This window comes from Lepidochelys kempii, chromosome 2 (assembly GCF_965140265.1).
Source record: "Lepidochelys kempii isolate rLepKem1 chromosome 2, rLepKem1.hap2, whole genome shotgun sequence".
In the NCBI taxonomy this organism is placed as follows: domain Eukaryota; kingdom Metazoa; phylum Chordata; order Testudines; family Cheloniidae; genus Lepidochelys; species Lepidochelys kempii.
The window spans coordinates 41,541,573-41,563,502 of record NC_133257.1 but is presented as its reverse complement, the minus strand read 5'-3'; the positions used below and the strand labels follow the sequence as shown (position 1 = coordinate 41,563,502).

At 37.2% G+C, this 21,930-nt stretch overlaps 1 protein-coding gene across 4 annotated transcripts in view; it reads left to right on the top strand.

The window, feature by feature from the left end:
• Positions 1-20,591, top strand: part of MTDH (metadherin) — a 52,123-nt gene extending 31,532 nt beyond the window's left edge. For 3 of the 4 annotated variants that reach the window (XM_073330503.1, XM_073330502.1, XM_073330505.1), the window contains 6 exons: positions 3,320-3,418; positions 6,125-6,252; positions 6,993-7,112; positions 11,676-11,795; positions 16,181-16,337; positions 17,628-20,591. In XM_073330503.1, the coding sequence (XP_073186604.1) occupies positions 3,320-3,418; positions 6,125-6,252; positions 6,993-7,112; positions 11,676-11,795; positions 16,181-16,337; positions 17,628-17,698 (695 nt within the window). In that variant the 3' untranslated portion in view covers positions 17,699-20,591. The other variant, XM_073330504.1, reaches the window with a different exon arrangement.
• The last annotated feature ends 1,339 nt before the right edge of the window (positions 20,592-21,930 follow it).

The following is a 21,930-nucleotide window of genomic DNA, read 5'->3' as shown; positions in this document are numbered from 1 at the left end:
TGGAAATAGAGTATGTAACTATACTTAAATTAGACACCCTTTTTTTGGCAATAATCATTCTGCAGAAATGGTTATAGTTTGTGGCTCTCAAGACTGAGGGCTTGTCTACACTTAAAAGGCTGCAGCAGTACGGCTGCAGTTGTGCTGCTATAGTGCTTCAATGAAGGCACTACGTATGCCAGTGGGAGGGCTTCTCTCATCAGCACAGATAATCCACCTCCCCAAGACGCAGAAACTATGTCAACAGGAGAAACCCTCCCATCAACATAGCACTGTCTACGTCGGGAGTTAGGTCAGTATTACTGTGTTGCTCAGGGGGTGTGGATTTTCCTCATCCCTGAGCAACGTAGTTATACTGATGTAAATTGCTAGTGTAGACTAAGTCCTAAATTGTAGAGAACTTGCCACATCTTTAAGCATAGAATTGGTTTTTATATATTATACATGTAAGTGTTATGCAATTAGAATAAATACCGCATTCTCCAAAATGATAAATAAAAACCCCAAAGCTAGACTAAATATGAGATTGTTTCTGATGAATGATAAGCAGATCAGGAAGGATCTGGAAAAGACACTGAGGCGACAATCTGTGTTTAGGAACACTTGGCCATTGCTGCAGATGTAAATTTCAGACTTCTGATAGAGCATAAACATAATTCCCTAAAGATGCCATGTAGGATTGTAAATCCTATGTCTTAGCTCCTTAGTGTGAGACTAGAATATCTCCCATAACTCTTAAGGTATTTTCTACCGTTGAAAGGTGCAGTAGCAGAGAGGATTACAAGCTAGACCTCCTAATAACTCTTGTATGCTACCTCTGCCCAGTATAAATACTGCTTTCTAAACACTGCATCAGCTCCTAGAAGACTACTGTCAGCAAAGCAGAAGCGACACGTTGGAGACTGCACTTTTCTCATTCCAGTTCTGAGTTCCTTTGTTGCATATTTATTTACCCATTCCTCCAGTCAGTTTGACATATTTACCTAAACTTTTTGTGAAGCCGTTGCATTAAGTGTTTGTGCAAGTTCTGTGATGCATCTCAGCTGTTTCTTTTTTTCTAGTGTTTCTGCCTTTTCTGTGGCACTCCCCTTCCCTCCCCCGCACTGTTCCACTGATTGTCTGACCTCCATTATATGGCTCTTCGTATTAACTGAACAACCAGTGCACACATGTCCAGAAGTGGGTGATCTTTCCTATGGCTGGTAGATGGTGCTGCAGCCTCGCATTCTCTGGATTATCTGAATTTTTGATTCTAGCCTTGGTCTCAATTAAATCAGATAAATGGGGTTCTGCTGTACTTTGGTGTGTTTACACCTAGATATGTCTCTTATCTGGCAGTGTTGTGTGTGCCTCAGTGCTTCTTCACCGTATTCTTTACACCTAGTATTTTGGCACTCCAACACCTGAGTTAGGTGCTCCACTATCTAATTTCATAGAATTTAAGGCCAGAAAGTACCTTTAGATCTAGTCTGACGTCACGAGATATTAAATTTCCCACAAATACTCCTATATTGAGCCCAGTGAGTGTAGTTGGACTAAAACATCCATTCTCAGTAGACTAAACTGTTGTGTGCCACAGACAGAGATTAGGCATTGCAACAGTACGGGGATTTAAATCTCTCCTAAAGTCCCAGCTATGGTAGGAAATTAATTACATGAGATTAGAAGGTGATCAATGTTCCATGCTGTAGAGGAAGCCGTAAAGCCCCTCCAGGTCCCTGCCAATCTCACTTGGGGAGAAATTGCCAGATTTTTGGGTCCGAAATGAATCAGTTTGACCCTGATTGTGTGAGCAAGACACATCAGTCAGGCATCTAATGAATAAGATTCTCTGTACCACCTCAAAGCACTGATCTCCCCAATCTGGTGTGTCATCCCCCATTCTGGCCAATCTCTGCTTTAGAGAAAGATGTGGGGGGAGAACCAGAGCAGAATAAACCCAGCCAGTTGTGCATCAGGAAAAAATTCCTTCCCAACCTCTGCAGACAATTGGCTGAAGCCCTGAAGCATGAGATTTGATGAAGCTGCAAAGTTTTTGAACACGTTGAGAGAAGTTCAGGCAATCCTTTTATCCTAGTGGACCATGAAGGAATGAAATGAATAAAAGGATTCATAGATTTCTCAGACCCGTCAGAGCACTGCCACCTACTGTTTCTTCTGGGTGCTGGAAAACTTTGCTAGCATTCTTTCAGTGCTCCACCAGTATTGATTTATCTTGGGAACTTTGCCTCCTGCACAATCAAGACAGCTGACTGTAACACTTGGGGGACAGCATCTGTACTCAGCAGGGTATTGCATATAACAGCCAGCAGTGATGATTGCTCTTACTCTGTCCTGCTACATTGCAATCAATGGTGAAACCTTTAAACCTTAAGAACTAGTAGAGTTAAGATCCAGGAACCCCTCCCCCAAGCGTGGCCCATCCCCACTCCTCCCCTTCTCTCCCAGGGCCTCCGGAAAGCCACGGAACAGTGTACAGGAGGTGCTGGGAGGGTGGGGGAGGAGTTGATCAGTGGGGCCAGCGGCCCTGGACATGACTCTCAGATCCCCTGGGGTACCCTCCGTGGACCCCAGTTTGAGAACCACTGCTATAAATATCTTCAGAAAAGCAGAATTACAGAATTTCATAAGAATCTGATTGTTGTACCCTCAATACATAATCAACAATAAACAAGGTTCAGTGGAATGTTGTGTAGTCAGTGTTTATCTCTTTCCCCATAGCCTGTGACCCCTTCATTTTGTGTCTTTTTGTTTCAGTATTTCTATCCTTTTATTTTACTTTTTTTTTTCCCCCTCCTTTTACTGGGATCTCTAAGTTCCTGCTCTTCCCTCTGAATATGCCTCATTTTAGAGGCACTCTGTGACCAAATGTTGTGTGCACTCTGCAGTGTTCCCCGATCTGGGCTTGAAAAAGAGATTAAATTTGGTACCATAGTTCAGTATGTTTCTGCTGGCCTAGCAGGCCAGCTTGCTGCATAGAGAGAACTTCCAGAAGACTTTTATGTCTGTCCTTCTGAATGCAGAACTTCAAATTGCAAGAAATGTTATAGTGAATCTAATGAGTTTTGAAATCCTGATAATTGCTCTTGCTCCTTCTGACTTAAAATATGCACAGGAGGAGGAGAGAGAGCAGATTTCCTGCTCACTCAGAATTCTCTGATAAGTTTTCTTTTGTTTGCTGGATTCTCCTTTTTTTCTTACCTCACCTTGTTACTTCCTCTTATTTTTAAATAAGAGAATTCAGCACCACAGACCTAAGTTTATAAGCTAACAAAAATTTCAAAGTTTTCATAAGTGTATTCCTTCTGCTCTCTTTCAGGATCCAGCAATGAACCAGTTACTCAGCCTGGTACTTCTGATTTTCAGTGGGATTTAAGCCGCAGTCAGCCCCATGTTGATGATGAATGGTCTGGGTTAAGTATGTTCCTCTAAAATTCTCGTGATTTAAAATTCTCTGCTTTTTTTCAGCCACAGCCTGAACATTTACATCAACTGGCTTCTGGTTTTATATTCTGATGCTTTTGCTTTATATCTTTCATTTCTGTAATATTAAATGTAAATTTAAGGCACAGATATCGGGGAAACTTACAGCTGAAATTCATAGTTTTAATGATATGTAAATATAAAATAGTCCTCAAATAGTTATTTTTAAGCTAAAACACTTGGTTAAGGAAATTTATATGTATCAGATATGGAAGAAAACTGTATCTGGTTTTTACTAGCAATAGTTTTAAGTAATTGAATCCCATAGTGAACTGTACTGGCTTGATATTACAGAGATACTTCTATGGGATCCAATAGAGTGGGTTCATACTCCAGCACAAGTACATAACAAGCCTCTGAGCTCAGTTTACGTATTGGTCATAGCACACTGTATGCTTTATTGAGTATTGGAAGACATTTGAATTCAGCCTGTTTTCTGTGAACCATCTAATAGTAAAAGCACACAATTATTGACTATATAAATGTCCCCCAGAGTGAATACCTCCTGAAATCATTTAAGAACTGGTATATAAAGCTGTTTCATCATCAACTCTCAAATTTTTCTTGTAAATTTGAAATATGATTTTGTAGTTCCTCAACACAGAAGTCTTTCCAAATGTGAAGAGTATAAAATATTAATATAACTGCAGATTTAAATCTTAGTCCCTACTATTAATACTAATAAAGAAAGCTTACTGTCTAGCTTCAGATTTTTTTCACATTAAGCTGCGTAATATTTATGCATGTTTATTTCCAGGGTCAAATCCAAGCAGATAACTTTCCATATCAATCTAGTGCATATCCATTGGCTGATTAGTCTAGGAAACAGTACCTATAATGTTACTGGCTAGTAAGTTTTATCCTGTCAACTATACTACTGTATTATTTATTAAACAATTACTAAATTGCTTGTAGAAAGATAGTATCTTTAAGAGCAGCAAGGAAATAATATGGAAAATAGTGTAGATTCTGTATAACCAATTTGACACTAGTCCAGCAATCAGTCTTTTTTTCATCCGATTTTAATAATACAAACTTATTTCTTATAGCTCTTAGAATCATCTTAGGGTCAATCACTTGTCTGTATTCTAAAGGGTATTGTTCAAATTCCTGAGCACGCTGAGCCTCTGGGAATGTTTATGCTTACATAGTTTAATGATGTCATGGATATCGAGTAACTGAAGCACAAATGTGAGAGAAGTGGGAAACATGTAAAGCGTACATATTTGTGTACATTAACCCCTGTTTCAGGTTGAATACAAATAAAAGTAGTACTTAGATGCAGGGGTAGCTCCAGAATCAGATTGAATAGAAAAGAATGGACAACTTTGGGACCTTCAAGTGAGAAGCCAGTATTTTGCTAAGGATTTTAGATGTTAGGCTATAATTGGACCATATCAGTCTCTTACTAGCTTGTACACTAACTTCACCCCAAGGTGGGAGGGAATTCAGTTTTGGCAGTATTTTAAAGGATTGGAGCAGTCAATGTATGGATGAAAGGGATGCGAATTATAAATATTCTGAATTCAGACAATTCATCATTGGTAAACAAGTTGGTTTGTTTTTTCCTGTTTGTTCTCCCTTTACCTTAATTTCTTTAGTCTCCTCTCATATTTATGGTATATGGCATAAGATGTTATCTTTGAAACCAACTTTGCTGTCACTCTGTACAAAAGTGTTTCCACCTTTCTTCATAATTCCCTCTAATCAGTATTTCTAGTCTATGAAATATGAATTGACTTATTAAATTGGTCAAATTCATCAATGACAACATATTTGCACAGTCCTCAGTGAGGTAAACAAGCTAGTGGAAAAATGGAGCAAAGACCTGCAAAACTTGAAGAAAAATACAGTATGCAAAAATTCAGTAAATATAACTTTTAAGTTCAAGATTGACATCAAATCAACAGAATGCATTTATATACCAGTCTGTTTACAAAGCGGTATCTTGACTGCTCATACCATGGTTTGAAGAACTGGGCTAACTGTTGAAAATGAAAACTAATATCCTTTTTGTACCAATTTATGTAATAAAGTATCTTTCTTCCAAGATTTTAATTACTCAGTAAATGTGGGTGCAGTTCTAAAGAATTCATACTGATAGCAATTTTGGCCAAGAAAATTAATTCTCCAGAAATTTACATCTTTGTGGACTTTTAGTATTTTGTACTGTTATTGAAGTAACCGTATTGCCCATCTAGGAAAAAAAATCACTTTAGAAATTTAAAATATTGTAATATTTTAAATATTTAAATTGGTCCTTCTGTTATGCATTCCATTGGAGGATCTCAAAGCAATTAGGTCTTGTTTTCTGATACTGTATGACTGACCAGCCAGCAATTCAGTTGCTTTATCAACAGTTTCACTGTTTAAATGGAAGCTATGTGACCAATTACAAATAAATGTATTCTGTTTGGTTTTCTGTCTTAAGTGCTCATCAAGCCTCTTCCACTCATTAAATAAATCTGTAACAGTACGAATACTCATTTTTATTATTTTTAATATCTTAACAGCAAGAAAATGTAGCGTTTATCACAGGATTGACTTTTGAAGTGCTTTTGGCATTTTTCTGAAAACTGTCAATCATATTGTAGAGTAAGTAGGTTTTCCTGAAATTGTCATTATTTTTAACCTTTTGTAGATGGTCTTTCTTCTGCTGATCCCAGCTCTGATTGGAATGCACCAGCAGAAGAGTGGGGGAACTGGGTAGATGAAGAAAAGGCTTCTTCTATTCCACAGCCTGAGGAACCATTATCTGATATTCAGAAGGTAGATAACCTACCTTATTTTTTACTACCTTTTTTGGATTATTGTAGTGCATGGTAGCAATAAACAAACAATTTCATTCCCACTTTACATTGACTTTTCATTGAACATGTATAGCGGTGCCGTTATTGTTACAAATGTAAAAGCGCAACAGTCAAGAAGGAGAACATTTAATGTTTTCAGTAATGGAGTGTTTCACTCTTGATTGCCCAAATTAGAATTGGTATGGGACAGCAATTCCTTGAAACGAACATTTTCTCAGTGCTTGCATTTTGCTCCTCGGCCCTCCCATACAGTTTCAGGTGGATGAAATTTTTTTCAAAGTATCTTTAATATAGCTTATCATAGCACTGGCTCTAGCTCTATACTCTGGAGTAATTTTACAAAGGAAGGGCTAGAAGTGTAGACTAAAAATTTCAAGCTATTACGCTAGTATTGAGAGCAAAGCTCTTGTGCCTAGCATGACTTTGGTGTTTTGATTATGCAAAGCAAACGTCATTATCTTGGCCATTTGCTATTCAAGTTGCTGCTGACAGTATTTGCTAAATAGCATGAAAATAATGTTTTCTGTAACCAAAATACTCTTAATTTTACCAGTTCAGTGTATCTGGCCATTTGCAGCTTTAAGAATTTAAATACAAACGATACAAAGGATTGACATGCATACCATCTTTAGAAGGTCAGCGAAAAGCAGTGAGAAATTATACTTTCTTTGGACTCAGTCTTGTACTTCTAATACTCAGGCTTCAGATGATGAGAGAGAAAAAGCAGAGCCAACTCACCAGAGCTGTACTAGTGGCAAATCCAAAAAGAAGAAGAAGAAGAAAAAGAAGCAAGGTGAAGAAGCTAGCTCTCCTGCACAGGTAAAATAAAATAAGAACATGTATTACTGATCTATCTGGGGCAAAATCCTTGATTAATTTTAAAAGATGCACTTGATTTTTCAGTACTTTTGAATTACATTCTGTTTCTGCTTGTCAATTAACATGATTCTTCAAATACTTGACTGATTAATGCCAGTTATAAATAGCTTCCTGACTCTTTTGGTGAACATGATTCAATTTTTTGAATCATCAGATTCATTCAACATCAAATATTTAATTATTGATCAACAGAGAAGTCATGACACATGAGGGAAAATGTGGGTGTTCTTCCCAAACCAGTTCAGTTTTGCTTATCCTGAACTATTTATCATCCTCTGTAAAATAAGGTTTCTGATTTTCACTAAGGGTGCATCTAGCAACTGTTGTTGTTTTTTCCTCTGCAGCAGGAATCCTGTCTTTCAGAAGAGACTGCTTGGACATTGTATTACATAGCAGAATAACACTCAGACTTTAAGGCCAGACGGGACCATCATAATCATCTTCTCTGACCTCCTGTATATTGCAGGCCACAGAATCCTACTTACCCATTCCTGTAATAAGACCATAATCTCTGGCTGAGCTACTGAAGTCCTTGAAGCTTGATTTAAAGACTTCAAGTTACAGAGAACCACAATTTACTCTAATTTAGATCAGTAACTGACCCATGCTGCAGAGGAAGGCAAAAAATTCTCCAGAGTCTCAGTCAATCTGATGTCGGGAAAAATTTCTTCCTGATCCTAAACATGGCAATCAGACCCTGAGCATGTGGGCTAGGCCCACCAGCCAGACACCTGGTAAAGAATTCTCTGTAGTAACTCAGGACACAAGATGGGGAAGGGCTCTATCTTCAGCCACGGGAGAGATTTCCTAAGAGCAGTCATGGATGGGCCATATCTGTTTATAGGCCACCTCATCATGCCATCCCCTCTGTAAAGCTAAGTCTTGAAACAAGTTAGGCTTTTTGCCCCCACTACTCCACTTGTAAGGCTGTTTCAGAGCTCCAGTCCTCTAATGGTTAGAACATTTGTCTGATTTCAAACCTAAACTTGATTACCAGTTTGTTCTTGTGCTAATATTGGCACTTAAATAACTCCTCTCCATCCCTGGTGTTTGTCCCTCTGTATTTATAGAAAGCAGTCTCCCCTCAGCCTTCGTTTTGTTAGGCTAAACAAGCCAAGTTCTTTGAATCTCAATGTGTAAGACAGGTTCTGCATTCCTCTGATCATCCTAGTAGCCCTTCTCTGCACCTGTTCCACTTTGAATTCATCTTTCTGAAACATTGTACACCAGAATTGCACACAGTATTGCAGATGAGGTCTCACCAGGATCTTGTATAATGGTAATAACACTTTCCTATCTCTAGTGGAAATACCTCTCCTGATGCATCCTAGGATTGCATTAGCCTTTTTCACTGCCGCATTACACTGGCAGCTCATAGTCATCCTGTGGTCGACCAGTACACCCATGTCTTGTTCCTCCTCTGTTGCTTCCAACTGATATGTCCCCAATTTATAGCAAAAATTCTTGTTGTTGGTCCCTAAGTGCATGACTTTGCACTATTAAATTTCATTTTACTCCATTTCTGTTACTCCAGTTTGGAAGTTCATCCAGGTCTTCCTGTATGATATGCCAGTCTTCCTTCATATTGGCAATACTTCCCAACTTGGTCATCTGCAAATTTTATTAGCACACTCCCACTCTTTGTGCCAAGGTCATTAATGAAAACGTTAAATAAGATTGTCCCAAGACCGATCCCTGAGGAACTCCACTAGTAATCTCCATCCACCCTGGTAATTCACCTTTCAGCATGACCCGTGGTAGTCTCCCTTTTAACCAGTTTGTTACACACCTTTCAGTTCTCATTAATCGCCATCATCCCAATTTAATAATTTCCCATGTGGAACTGTATAAAATGCTTTATTGAAATCCAGGTAGATTAAATCTACTGCATTTCCTTTGTCTAGAAAATTGGTTATCTTTTCAAAGAAAGAGATCAGGTTGATTTAGCATGATCTACTTTTTGTAAAACCATGTTGTATTTTATCCCAGTTACCATTTATCTCCGTCTTTACTCTTTCAAAATTTGTTCTAAGACCTTACAAACATCTAGGGATTGTCTAGATAATACTTAGTCCTGCCATGAGTGCAGGGGACTGGACTAGATGACCTCTCACAGTCCCTTCCTATGATTCTATGATACAGTTGAGGTCAAACTAAAGAGTCTGTTTTTCCCAGATCATTTTTTTCCCTTTCTTAAATATAGGTACAATGAGTGAAATGGAAGTTATTTTGGCAGACTGTCTTTTATACCATAATGATATGGTGGTAAAACTCTTACCTAAGGTCGTGATTTAGCTTAATTTTTGTATGAAATTCTAAGTCTCCAGGAATCATAACTTCCTAGGAGAAGCTATGCTCGATCTCCGCAAGCTAGGTCTGAACAAGATGTTAGTTACTACCTGGGCAGGAGTAAGCGTTCCTTAGGTCACCTCAATAGTTTGTAGTATTTGCAAAGATAGCACAAGAGTTTCACCTCTATCTAGTGCTACTAGTGTTCCCAGACAGGGTGAGCTCATTCTACTGGGAGAGTAACTACTTTAGCTGCTTGTGCTCAAATGTGTATCAAATGTAGGGCTGCCTTTCACAGTTCACTATAGACTTTTTACAAATCATTACTGTCTCAAATCTGGAGTCATTACTAGATGTTTTGGGGGGAAAGTGGTCCTTCAGTCTTTTTTTTTTTTTTTTTTTTTAATTGGTCTCGTTCCTTGAGACTGGTACTATTTGCCAGACACTTACAGTGAGACTCTGCAGAGGCAGTTTCATGAAGAGATTTAACCAGTAAGTGGGATTTGTAATTAATGCATTTGGAGAGAGGGAGAGGCAATGTAGATTTGCAGTGTCTTACTTGCAGTAAAAAAGAAATGAGGGTTCTAAAGGAGCAGAGCTTGGAATGTTCAAATTCCACTCTGTGTTTGTGGATTTCTGTTTCTTCTGTATAATGGCCTGTGGCTTGCAAAAAACAACTCCTCCAACAGGGATCTGCAGAGGCAATATATTCTGAATTCCAGGTACTATAGTTGCATGTAACCTACCTGTCAATTATCCTGTCAGATTGATTCCTATCCAAGGAATCAAGTGCTATCTACACTGTAATTTCATCTAATTTTGCATCTCCAGATATGTTTCATAAAGTCCTTGTTTAATACTGTTAGTTCTGATTCTCTGTTTAAGAAGGCTACCTTTTTTGGATTAGTATATCAGCCTAAATATACAAAAGGTGAGTAACTTCTTACCATCCACAGAGTTTATAAACGGGATTAAAAAACCTAAATTGCTTAAATCTCTTGCTTGATGGGTGCATATAGAACTGTCAATATGAGAGCCTGTTGTAAGGTTAGACTGCTATTATGGTAGGACAAACTAGTTTTCAGTTTAAATCCAGAACACTAAAGTAGGCCTGACAATGATTTTTCTCATCTGAAAAGTGATTGTGTACAGATGGGAACTTCTTACTCAGTGGATATACTTCCAGTGTGGTCAGTCATATCTGCTGATTTGAGTGACCAAAAGTAAGTTTTGGAGTTTTTTTCCACTGCCTTTGATGTCTGTTAACTAAAAATGAGAGAGCTGAATTCTATTCCTCCTCGTTCATCAGCAGAATTGTTACGGTCTGATCGGTTCCACCTGTGCATGCCGAAGGGAGTGTGTGGAGAAGGGATTGTCCAGTGGTTAGGGCATAGCTTTGGTCTTGGGACACTTGGGTTCAATTTCCAGGTCTGCCACAGACTGTGTGTGACCTTCAGCAAGTCACTAGGCCTCTCTGTCTCAGTTCCCCATCTGCAAAATGGGGCTAAAAGTACTTTCTTAATTTACAGAGGGGATGTGAGGATAAGTACATTAAAGATTGAGGTGCTCAGATACTGTGATGGTTGGGGCTGTACAAACACCTAAAATAGAATAGAAAGATTTCTCTGTAGACCTGATTTGAAGACAGTGAAGTTGCATATATATCACTGAGGGCCTAGCTTTTTCTGCAAAACCTTCATTAATAGTATTGATGTATGAAATAAACTGAGTTTAGGTTTAGTCCGCAGGGCTCATAGTTAGAAACGTCTTTTTACTTGTAAACTGAGCATGTAATTAACAAATATCAAACCCCAAATGACATTTTTCCCACAACTGCTTTTCAGAATAGAACTTCACTTTAAATTTCACACTCACTTCGTACGTACATTTGAAGTGCTTCATAATTTAAAACACACTTAATTATTTTGTTTGTGATAAGTAATTGACATGTATAGGTCACTGCCTTCAGGACATCACTGATTTATCTTACCTCAATAGATAGTTTCTAGAATGTAGCACAAAACTATTTGTAATAATCCTGGCCTATACTGCATGTCCAGTTGTATTAATCTAATACTTCCTTTACATGTTTACTCTCAACATCACTCATACCACCTACTTGAGGTAGTATCTCAACAGAACCAAGACTTAACAGGAAAAGGATAAATGGAATTCTTCTGCAGCTGTTGGCTCATTCCCTTCTTTTTTCTGTAGGATGCTGAAGACCTGGATAGAGAGGTTGGAGAGGAATTTCAGGAGGATACTGCAAAAGCTCAACCACAACAGGAAATAACTTTTTCTTTGAAGACCATAAGCACTAGTGAACCAGCTGAGGTATGAATTAGTTTAAAAAAAAAATAAATTTTTTTGTTCCTATTTTGAAATACTCAAGATGAAAAACTGCATTGAAACATTTTGTTAACTTGTCTACATCCTTAACATTACCATCACTTCAGGCTATGTGCTTTCAAATATGAAGTAGGTTTGGAATGTTGATTAGGTGCACTTCTGCCTCCTTAATTTAAAGGGCAGGTCTGCTGACTCAGTAGACCTTTACCCTGTGTTTACTGTTCAAGTAAGCGTATAACTGAATAAAATATGTTTGCATTAACTGGGGTTTACAAAGTAATAAATCAGACCTGATATAAGAATGGGAGTGAGACCTGGATTATATTTTATTCTGGCATCCACATTAACAGAATTGTTACATTTCGGTTACAAATCTTTATTATTCTGGCTCTCCGTGAGCTATGTTGGCCCTTCAGATTCCAGGCTGAGTTCAGTATTGGTAGATTGAAAAAACATCTTTAGACTTGTAAACTGAGCAGATTTGATGTGGGGAAGTAACTGAAACACATAAGATTCATTTTTTAAATCTGTACTTTCAGGGAATTTAATCTTGTATCTGTTACATAATCAATCTTAAAATGCACTCCCATCTCAAGAATTAAAAAATTGGAGGAAAATTGCATATGGAAGTTGCATGTAACAGGTGTGAAAAGCACTGTTTGTCATCTAAGTCCATAGATGCTCTGGCAGCCAGTTTCATCTCTCCGAAACAGCGAGAGATCTTTTGGTTGTGGGGGAAGAGAGGAGAAAGGAGGCGGACTTTTTTTTTCTCCCCCCCTCCTCTTTTTCTCCAAGCAGCAGGATCTTTAGATATTGTCATTGAATGATGCTCATCCTCTAGAACAGGATCTCTGCTTCTGGTAATAGGCTGGAATAATGTTCAGTGTAGATGGCATTTATATATAAACTGAAAACATCTGGCACAGTTTACAAAATTGTGTTACATGTAAATGAAATTATTATTTAAAAGTTAAGTCCACTAAAACTATGTAGTACTGTTGGTTTTGTCAATTTCTGTGGGTAAAAGATTCTTGTAGCTATGTAATGGCTAAAACTAAAAGTCACTGAAACTGCTGTTTGTGTGGTACAATTTCTTGTATGGGTATATGATGTTTAGCTTAGGTTTCAACTGTGGCATGTAAAATTAGAATTTTTTTTAAAACATGTCCTCGATTTACCACAGATAACAAGGTCTATATTTCAAATAGTTATTAGAGTAACTTTGTAGCAAAGATCACAGATAGCCAAAGGAAACAGATATAGTAAGATCTTTATAAAGAATCTGATTTATATTTTAATGTAAAAAATATTCTGAAAATTATATTCAGGCACTAGAGCTACCTAAAATATCATCCTTTCATGTGATTTTTTTTCTAAATACATCTTGAATGGTAAATATGCAGATTAAAAGATGATTTTACCATTAAAAGGTCATTTAGTCTATTTTGCCTGAAACAGAACTGACACATAATTGAATGATTGAAACTCTGCCTGAGGAACTAAAAAACTTTGTAAGTCAGTGACTTTTTTCTGGAAAATTTTGACCTCTTTTCTATTTGCCATTTAATTTTATATGCACTATGATTTGCTCATGTTTCTGTGTTTGAGCCCAGAGTTGCAAGTAATTTAGTAGAGAAGACTGGAATAATTTGAGAATTTAATTGAGATACAAAAGATTTCTAGATTCAGATCTGGAAAGCAGGGTTCAGAGGTACTTAAAAAAAATCTAATACATTTTTTCCCCAAAGCGTATCCATATTAGAAGTTTAAAATTCTTTTACTACAGGACTTCACAAATTTTTTTCACAAAACTAAGACCAGTGCACTAAAAAAAAATTTTATTTAATTAAAACTCTAAAGATTTTAGTCTTTCATTTTCTCCTATAAATTGATAACGTTGTCAGAATGTGACTGTTTTCAGCCGATTTTGTTCATTGCTCATTCTTCATTTTTAAAAGAAGTCAACTCTAGTTTTGATATGAATGTATCAGACAGGCAGACTGTGTCCCACATGGAACCCTTATATGGGTTGATTGGTGCACACAATTGTCTGGAGACTTAAGTTGCGCCTATTGCTCTGAACCTTCAATTAGATCTGTGCAGGTAGGCCCATATGCCTTCATGGAGCCCCATTGTATACGGGTTCCACGTGGGAAACAGTCTGCCTGCCTGTATAAGATTGCAGGAACAGGCCTGTATACACAAATTTAAGAACGTAATTCTTTTCTATAACTATTTTTCCCTTGAAGTTACAGCTAGGTAGCCTAGAGCTAGCACTGAGTCAGCTGAACAGAATTAAACACAGCTGTCCATGAGTGCCAAGTTGTCTAATATAATTTTAGTCACCAAGATTCCTCAGGGTGAGGTTCTATCATAGTGTAATTTTCCAGGGTTGACAATGCAAGAGATAAGCCTCCTTGCATTTTCAGTTTTCTTGGCCATCTCTGAAGATTTGATAGGTACAGAGCAACTCCTCATATTCTTTTGCTTCAAGATGAAAATTTCTGAAAAAACGTTTCTGAAACAGTGAAGAAGGTCTCCTTTGGTAGTCAGTATTGAGTAAATGCCCATAAAATTAGAAAAGCAAAAGTAAGGTAGAAAACTGTAACATAAGGTGTGCTTCCTGAGTGCCCCAACAGCGGGAGAGAGCAGGGTTTGAGCACCTTCCCCTCCCGCTGCTGACATTACCAGCATCATGTAGTGGGTAGGACCTGGTGCGAAAAGCCCCTGGAATCGATCCTAGTCACTAATGGGAATTCATATATACACACCCTTGGAAACTGAGTAGTGGTGAGTTTCAGAAAATCCCAGTGCTACTGGTTATGTATTAAGTCAAATCAGGCACTAGTGTAATTATTCTCCTTCGAGTGATTGCACATGTTCATTCCACGCTTGGTGTCTGTGCACTCAGTGCTCCCCCTGCTACCATGCGCCACTGTGTGCAGATATAAATGGTAGAGATGCTCCTACCCCACTCAGTTCCTTCTTCTCACCTGTTCAGTGATCTCCAAAACAGCATGCAGTCATTGAATTTGCTTCTTTGAAATACTATAATGTAGCTAATGGGATAACGCTATAAAGTATCTTTCTATCAGGCCGTTATACAGTGGTCACCATTAAAATCTTACAAATTTTGCAAGTATATAATGTTATAGTACAACTAGTAGTATATGACTGGACAGACATGGTACTGTGAATACTTAAGCAACATTAATAACTAGACACACTTTCTGATTACTGGTTTCAGAGTAACAGCCGTGTTAGTCTGTATCCGCAAAAAGAAAATGAGGACTTGTGGCACCTTAGAGACTAACCAATTGATTTGAGCATGAGCTTTCGTGAGCTACAGCTCACTTCATCGGATGCATACCGTGGAAACTGCAGAAGACATTATATACACAGAGACCATGAAACAATACCTCCTCCCACCCCACTCTCCTTCTGGTAATAGCTTATCTAAAGTGATCATCAAGGTGGGCCATTTCCAGCACAAATCCAGGTTTTCTCACCCCCCTGTTTTTGGAGAGGGGTGGGGGGGTGAGAACCTGGATTTGTGCTGGAAATGGCCCACCTTGATTATCATACACATTTTAAAGAGAGTGGTCACTTTGGATGGGCTATTACCAGCAGGAGAGTGAGTTTGTGGGGGGGGGGGGGGGGCGGAGGGTGAGAAAACCTGGATTTGTGCTGGAAATGGCCCAACTTGATGATCACTTTAGATAAGCTATTACCAGAAGGAGAGTGGGGTGGGAGGAGGTATTGTTTCATGGTCTCTGTGTATATAATGTCTTCTGCAGTTTCCACGGTATGCATCTGATGAAGTGAGCTGTAGCTCACGAAAGCTCATGCTCAAATAAATTGGTTAGTCTCTAAGGTGCCACAAGTACTCCTTTTCTTTTTCTGATTACTGTAGAATGTGATCTTATGAACCATGCAGTATTGGAGTTATGCATGGTCTTGCTTAAATGATCAATTGTATTACTATGAAATAAAAAGTGTGCAATATTTCACAGTGCACTAAGCGGCTGTAATAAACACATTCCTGAAAACTAGATCAAATTCTCTTTCTTTTGGGTTATTTTTCCTTTCTCCTCACCCCAGTTACTTTGACTAGAGAAATGAAATGGCCTAGTATCCCCTTAAACTTTTATTCAGACTAATTCAGTTTTGTCACTAGAGGGCAGCAATGATCTTATGACTCTGTTGGTAAAATTTGACAAGACATTGATCGTAGTTTAAATTTTTTTCAGTACTATCCTTTCAAAGGACATGTAAGTATTCAACCAGAAATGCCAGTGCTTAAACCATTCTTAATGTTATATAATCTATACTTTACCAAATTAATCCAAAAAATATTTGTTTCAAAATAGCTTGAGGAGACTCCTCCACTTGCTGTTTCTACTGAGCCATCTGTAATTGTATCAGAGAGTGATTCTGACAAGATCTCTTCCCAAGTGCCACAGATGCTACAAGAGACAGATGTTTCCAGTCCCAATATTAAGCAAAACAGTGTGCCTCCTCCACAAAGTAAGTAACACCCAGTATGAAGATCATACTGACTTTTTCTGTTAAATTTACATGCTTAATAACTGGAGTAATATTTAACCATCTGCTGGGTGCGGGGAGGAGAGAAGGAAGACGTGTATTTGGCAAATGCATTAGCCTTTCGCTGTATGGAAACCTGGATTCAAATCTTTTTTGTATCACAAATGAAACTGATGTTTACTATTTTGAGTCCCTACTGGAAACTTGTATCGTGCTGTGGAATATGAACAATTCAGCATACTTGGTAAATTTTGCTTACTAAAGTCAGAACTGGAGATTCGTGTTATAACTAAGATGCTTTGGCAGACTTGTATGAAAAGCCTGTAGAACACCTACCTGTCTTCTTAATAACTCTAAGAAGTGCTATGAGTCTTGATTATCTTTTCTGTTTTGGAATTTGGAAGGGGCCAATCACTATAGTGTTTAAGGACCAGCCTTGTTGAAAAACATTAACAGTTGAATATTTTTTTCCTTTGGATTGAGCAAATTTGAGTATTAATTTATCAGTGATAGATTGTAGTTCAGAATGTTTCAGTGAATTGTAGTAGTCATGAAAGAGCAAGTGATAACATGGGAGTAGCTGGGTACTGGGCAGGTGGATGTGGCATATGGCTTTCTGTCATATGGACCTCAGCCTGAACTATTGGTGATGGTATGGTTTTTGTTTGCATTGTGCTAATTAGTACCTAGTGGCCCCAAACCAGGGATCAGAAACCTGTTCCACTGGGTACTGTACTCATATGTAACAAAAAGATGGTGCCTACCTCAAGGAGCTTACAATGTAAGTATATGAGGGGAGCCGACAGATGGATACAACCAATGCAGAGGGGGAGAGTGGATTTGGGTATTTAAAGTGTCTAGAAAAGAACAAGCTTGTACACTAGACCACTGTCACTTGAGTACTAAAAATTTAGAGAATCCTAACTTAACTACAAAAGGGCTGAAAAGATTACTGTTGTGTAATAATTTGAAAGATTCCTAAATGTTTTAAAGTACAAAACCAGAGTGCATCATGTGAGAGGAATTTAAGCAATAGACTATTTTAAATTTAGGTTGTCTTTTGCATGGCTGATCAAATTCTACTCCCGCCCTGCGTGGCAAGTACAACTTTGCAAAAAGTTCTTGGACAGTACATGCTATATTTCTGCATAACTTCATCTTGTATTAATGTGAAATGTACTGAATTGAATAGTTTTGAAGTGAATTGTGCATAAATGTCCTGAACCTTTATGGTGGGTTTCATTTTGTTTTTTGTTTGTCAAACTTTTTTAGCCAAGTCTGAAGATAGCTGGGAGTCCCCAAAACAAGTTAAAAAGAAGAAAAAAGCAAGAAGGGAAACGTGAATTTCCTGAGATGGACGTGTGTTGGTGAAACGCTGTCATGAAGATTATGCTGTTTATGCAATAATTTGTGAACATGTACAGAATTTTATATATTTCAACTGATTTTTAAAACAAAACTGCTGTGAACACGACCATCTTTAAAAAGGAATCAAAGGAAATTGTGATAGAGAGCAGCAGAAAATGCTACAATGCTGGAAGATGCTTTGAAGAGTCCTTTTTTTTCCACTGTAAGGGAAAGATCTTTAAAAAAATAAATAAATAAACACCTGGTTTTACAACACAGTGCCCTGTTTACAACAGATTATGCCCTGTCTCATCTACAGCTGGGAATAAAGTATTGATTTTTTTTAAGAAAGGGTTGTCTGTAAAATAGTTGTCTATAAAACAAGTGGTGTTTCTTGCATCTTTTGAGTGATGCATAAGAAACTCAGAATGTCTACCATTTGATTTTGCTTCATGCCTAAATCAAAGTGCTTTGATTAAATACATAATCTGCCATATTTTTACAATATGCTGGTTAGCCAAGCATGCTAACTATTAAAGGAATCACAAGTGCAAATAAAATAATTAAATAAAAATCCATTTGTACAGTTCAACCTTCATGGTTTATTATAAGAAGTTAAAGAAAATAAAAATTGGTGGGCTAAAAGGCTGAGAATGTGATTGCTGAAACTTGAGTATGGTTCATGAAGTTATTTTTGATAGCCTCTATTACATTACTTGAATTGTTCAAAGTAACAATATATTTTAATTAAGAATGTGGCAATGTGCAGAAAATCACTTCTATTGTTTTCTACTTTATCCTTTATAGTCTTCTTTGGTTGGTTGGTAGTTTCAGACTCATTTAAAACTCATCCCTGATCATTTTTAAACTCTTAAAATAAAATTAATTCATATTTTCCTTTCCCCTTATTTTAGTAATTACCTTTCCCTTTGCTAATTTTTTTTAAAAGCAAGATCAGCTGTTTTCATTCACTAACTGTACAGGACTTTAAGGATTTGATGAAAGAATGGCTACAGACAGCTTTAATTGACATTGTCAAGACCACCAGTTATCAGGAATACATTTTTTTTTTTTACTGCCTTAACCTCTAGTATGTAGAATATGCATCTAGACTTCTTGAAGGGGTTAGTGTTTTTATAAGAAATTCCATGCAAGTGTAGCAGTTGTAAAATAAAGAATATTTCCCAATTGAAACTGTTGATTAAAATGGTGTTTGAGAACTGTCGTCATTTTCAGGCACTGTAATTGCATCCTATCAAACTGGCAGGTTTCTTTGTATCTATAAATGTGCATGCTCAGCCATGTACACTGTAAATAGCCTTTCCAAACTTGTGTTTGATAAGGACCATAATTAACATCACTTACTGAATTCTGGTAAAGAGCCATGATTTATTTCATGTGATTGACTTTGTTGGTTTTTGTGTGGCAAAAAAATGAAGCTGTAACCAATGGTACTGATCAGCCATCCAATATTATCTTATACAGGACTGCAGTTTGATAGTATTTACTTGCAAGACAAGAATAGCTAAAGAAACAAGCTGATTTTAATTGTACTGAAGACATGCCTTACTAATTGACAGCTTTCCTAATAAATGAATACTAACTTATACAGGTATCAATACCTATGTCAAGAACATGGCAAATATGTTTATATGTTCAAAAGTTTTGTTTAATTCAATGACATTTCTAAGTTGATTTGTTTAAAATAAATTGAGCAAATTGATGATAATGTTTTATTTACTGGAAGGGAGTAACGCTTAAGCCTTGATGCCTATCTAGGATTCCATGTAAACTGAACTGAAATACAGTTTTCCACAGGGATTTTTAAAAAGGGAATGTTAAATGAAATCATGTAAAGTGCTATTGCTTGTTGTAAATAACATTTCCATTTTGCTTGCTTTTTTTAGTAAGTGTGACAAATACTTTACCTATTTTAAATTTAGGTTTATAGTGAATGTCCAAAATCGTTTTGCATGGTTTCCAGTCTGTTTTGCATGGTCTTCTAGTCTTCTTGGCTAGAAGTGGCATTCTGAGGAGGGGTCTGAGGACCTTAAGTAATGATGTGTTCCCCAAAAAAGCTTTAAAAATTAGATGACTTAAGTGTTATATTTTTTCTCTCTCTTGACAGAGGGAGTTGACTGCTTAGGGTTGCCAAATAAGTCCTTGAATCACTTGACATATTAATAAAACTTTTTGCAAATAAAGCAGACTTGCTGCTCAACTGCTGTTCCTAATTTATGCACAGTAATTTTCTCCTGCCCAGTATTCCCTTCAGAATGCCATCCAGTTAGCAGCACTCCTAGTCATTTTTTCACTAGAAAGTATATGGATTGATTGTCTTGGAAAATTGGACACTGATTTTATTTGACAAAAATGGTCCCAAAGGAAGATGAAATTAATGCAATTTGTCTATGAATGGAGATTTTAAAATATCTTAGTGCTTTCTTTCTACCCAAGTAATAGATAGTCTTAATGATAAACTGTACACCTGGAGCGGAAAGAGGAAACAATACAGTTTAAAGAAATTAAGATTCTCATTTTGCTGAATGCATGGAATGTTTTCATAATTGAATCTAATATATTGTTCTTTGTAATAGTTCCCAAATTGTTTATATACACAACTTTACAGAAATTGTGGTTGTGAAGTATAAATGGATAGTTGTTGCATGGTTTAATTTCTTTTGTTTTTCTTTTGGGAAAATGTACAGAATTCCTAGTGCTTTGTTACAAAGCTAGTAACCTGCAAGTTGGTTCAAGGTGGATGAAAACTGTATTTCTAATATCTCCTTTCATAAACTTAAAAGAAAACTTACAGTAGAAAAACATTATGAAAATATTTACTGAAGAATGTATACATTAAAAATGAGTTTTCAAAACTGTTTATAGAAATGCCATTAATATCACTATTTCTATCACAGAATTTTCTCTCTTGGAATTTTTCTCATTGAAAGCTGCCATTTTACTAATAGTTCCCATTTAGAAGCCTGATATGAGGAATAGGTCTTGAGTGAATGCATGACTAAGTGAGACTTTCAAAGTTAGTAAACTGCTTTATGGCTAATGTAAATGTAAGTAATTAAATTACTCAGAAGGTTCCCAGTTAAATAAGGTAATGTAAAAGATCTTTGGAATTCTTGTAGTCATGTATTCAAGTTTCATTTATATTCCACATCCTAATTTGCATACTACTGTCAAGAGGACAGTTGTTTGTTGGGTTTTTAATTTTCTCTTCAGTCCAGATATACCAGTCTAGAGAGTGGACGGTATGATTAAGATAGGAAAACAAAACTTTGATGATCACTGTACAACATGGATTAGCCCAACAGTTCATACCAGCTGAATTCCTGTCTTCATGCAGGTGAATAATTTGCACCTCCATTTGAGCTGTGAAGTTCTGATTTTCAGTTTTTGAGCTGTGGATTTAGTCAATATTAGTTAAGGGTTCACTTGCGAGTCCCTTGAACTTTCTGTACGGTGTCATTCACCTATTTTTCTTGCTACCTTCTAGAGGCTGTGATTACTGTCCAAGTGGAGTTCCCACTTCTTTTAGTGGCCTGGAGCTGAAGGAACCTTGGGAAAATGACAGACAGCATGTGGCTCCCTGGATGTTGCTAGAGCCTCTCTCTGTTAACAGAACACTAAGTCCAGCAGTTCTCCTTGATTTTTATTTCCTGTTGTGAACACGCTCATACAGTGGAAAAAATAAATCCTTTTTCAGCGGCAGTCTTCTGAATATTATCCTAGTCTAGTTTCTATTCAGAAACACCAGATGCCATTTGGCCTAAACACCGGTGGTGGAAACCTGGCCCTTTAGAAGTCAACAAGAACTTTGCCGTGGACTTTAACAGGCACAGAATATTGATTTGCACAAGCACAGAACCCCCAAAACCCAATTTCTGGTCAGCCTGCCAGTTCACTTTAAACCTGCTCATGTTCAATCATAGCTATACTTGCTGGCATTATAACTCATTTTAACGAAGATCGCCTACCCATATAAAGGGTCTGCCTCTCAACTTACATACCTGTTGACAACTTCCGTTTTTAAATATTTCCCCATTGTACTAAGCCTATTATTTCTAGTGAATTGAAGTACTTTTGCTTCTCCAGTGGAACCAGGATATGTTCAGTGTTTCAGGCTAAACTTCTAGTATAACGATGTACAGTGTTCTGAAATCCTTTAAAACAAAACAAAGCCGTTTCAGCTAACTAGTGGTTTTGCTACTCATGG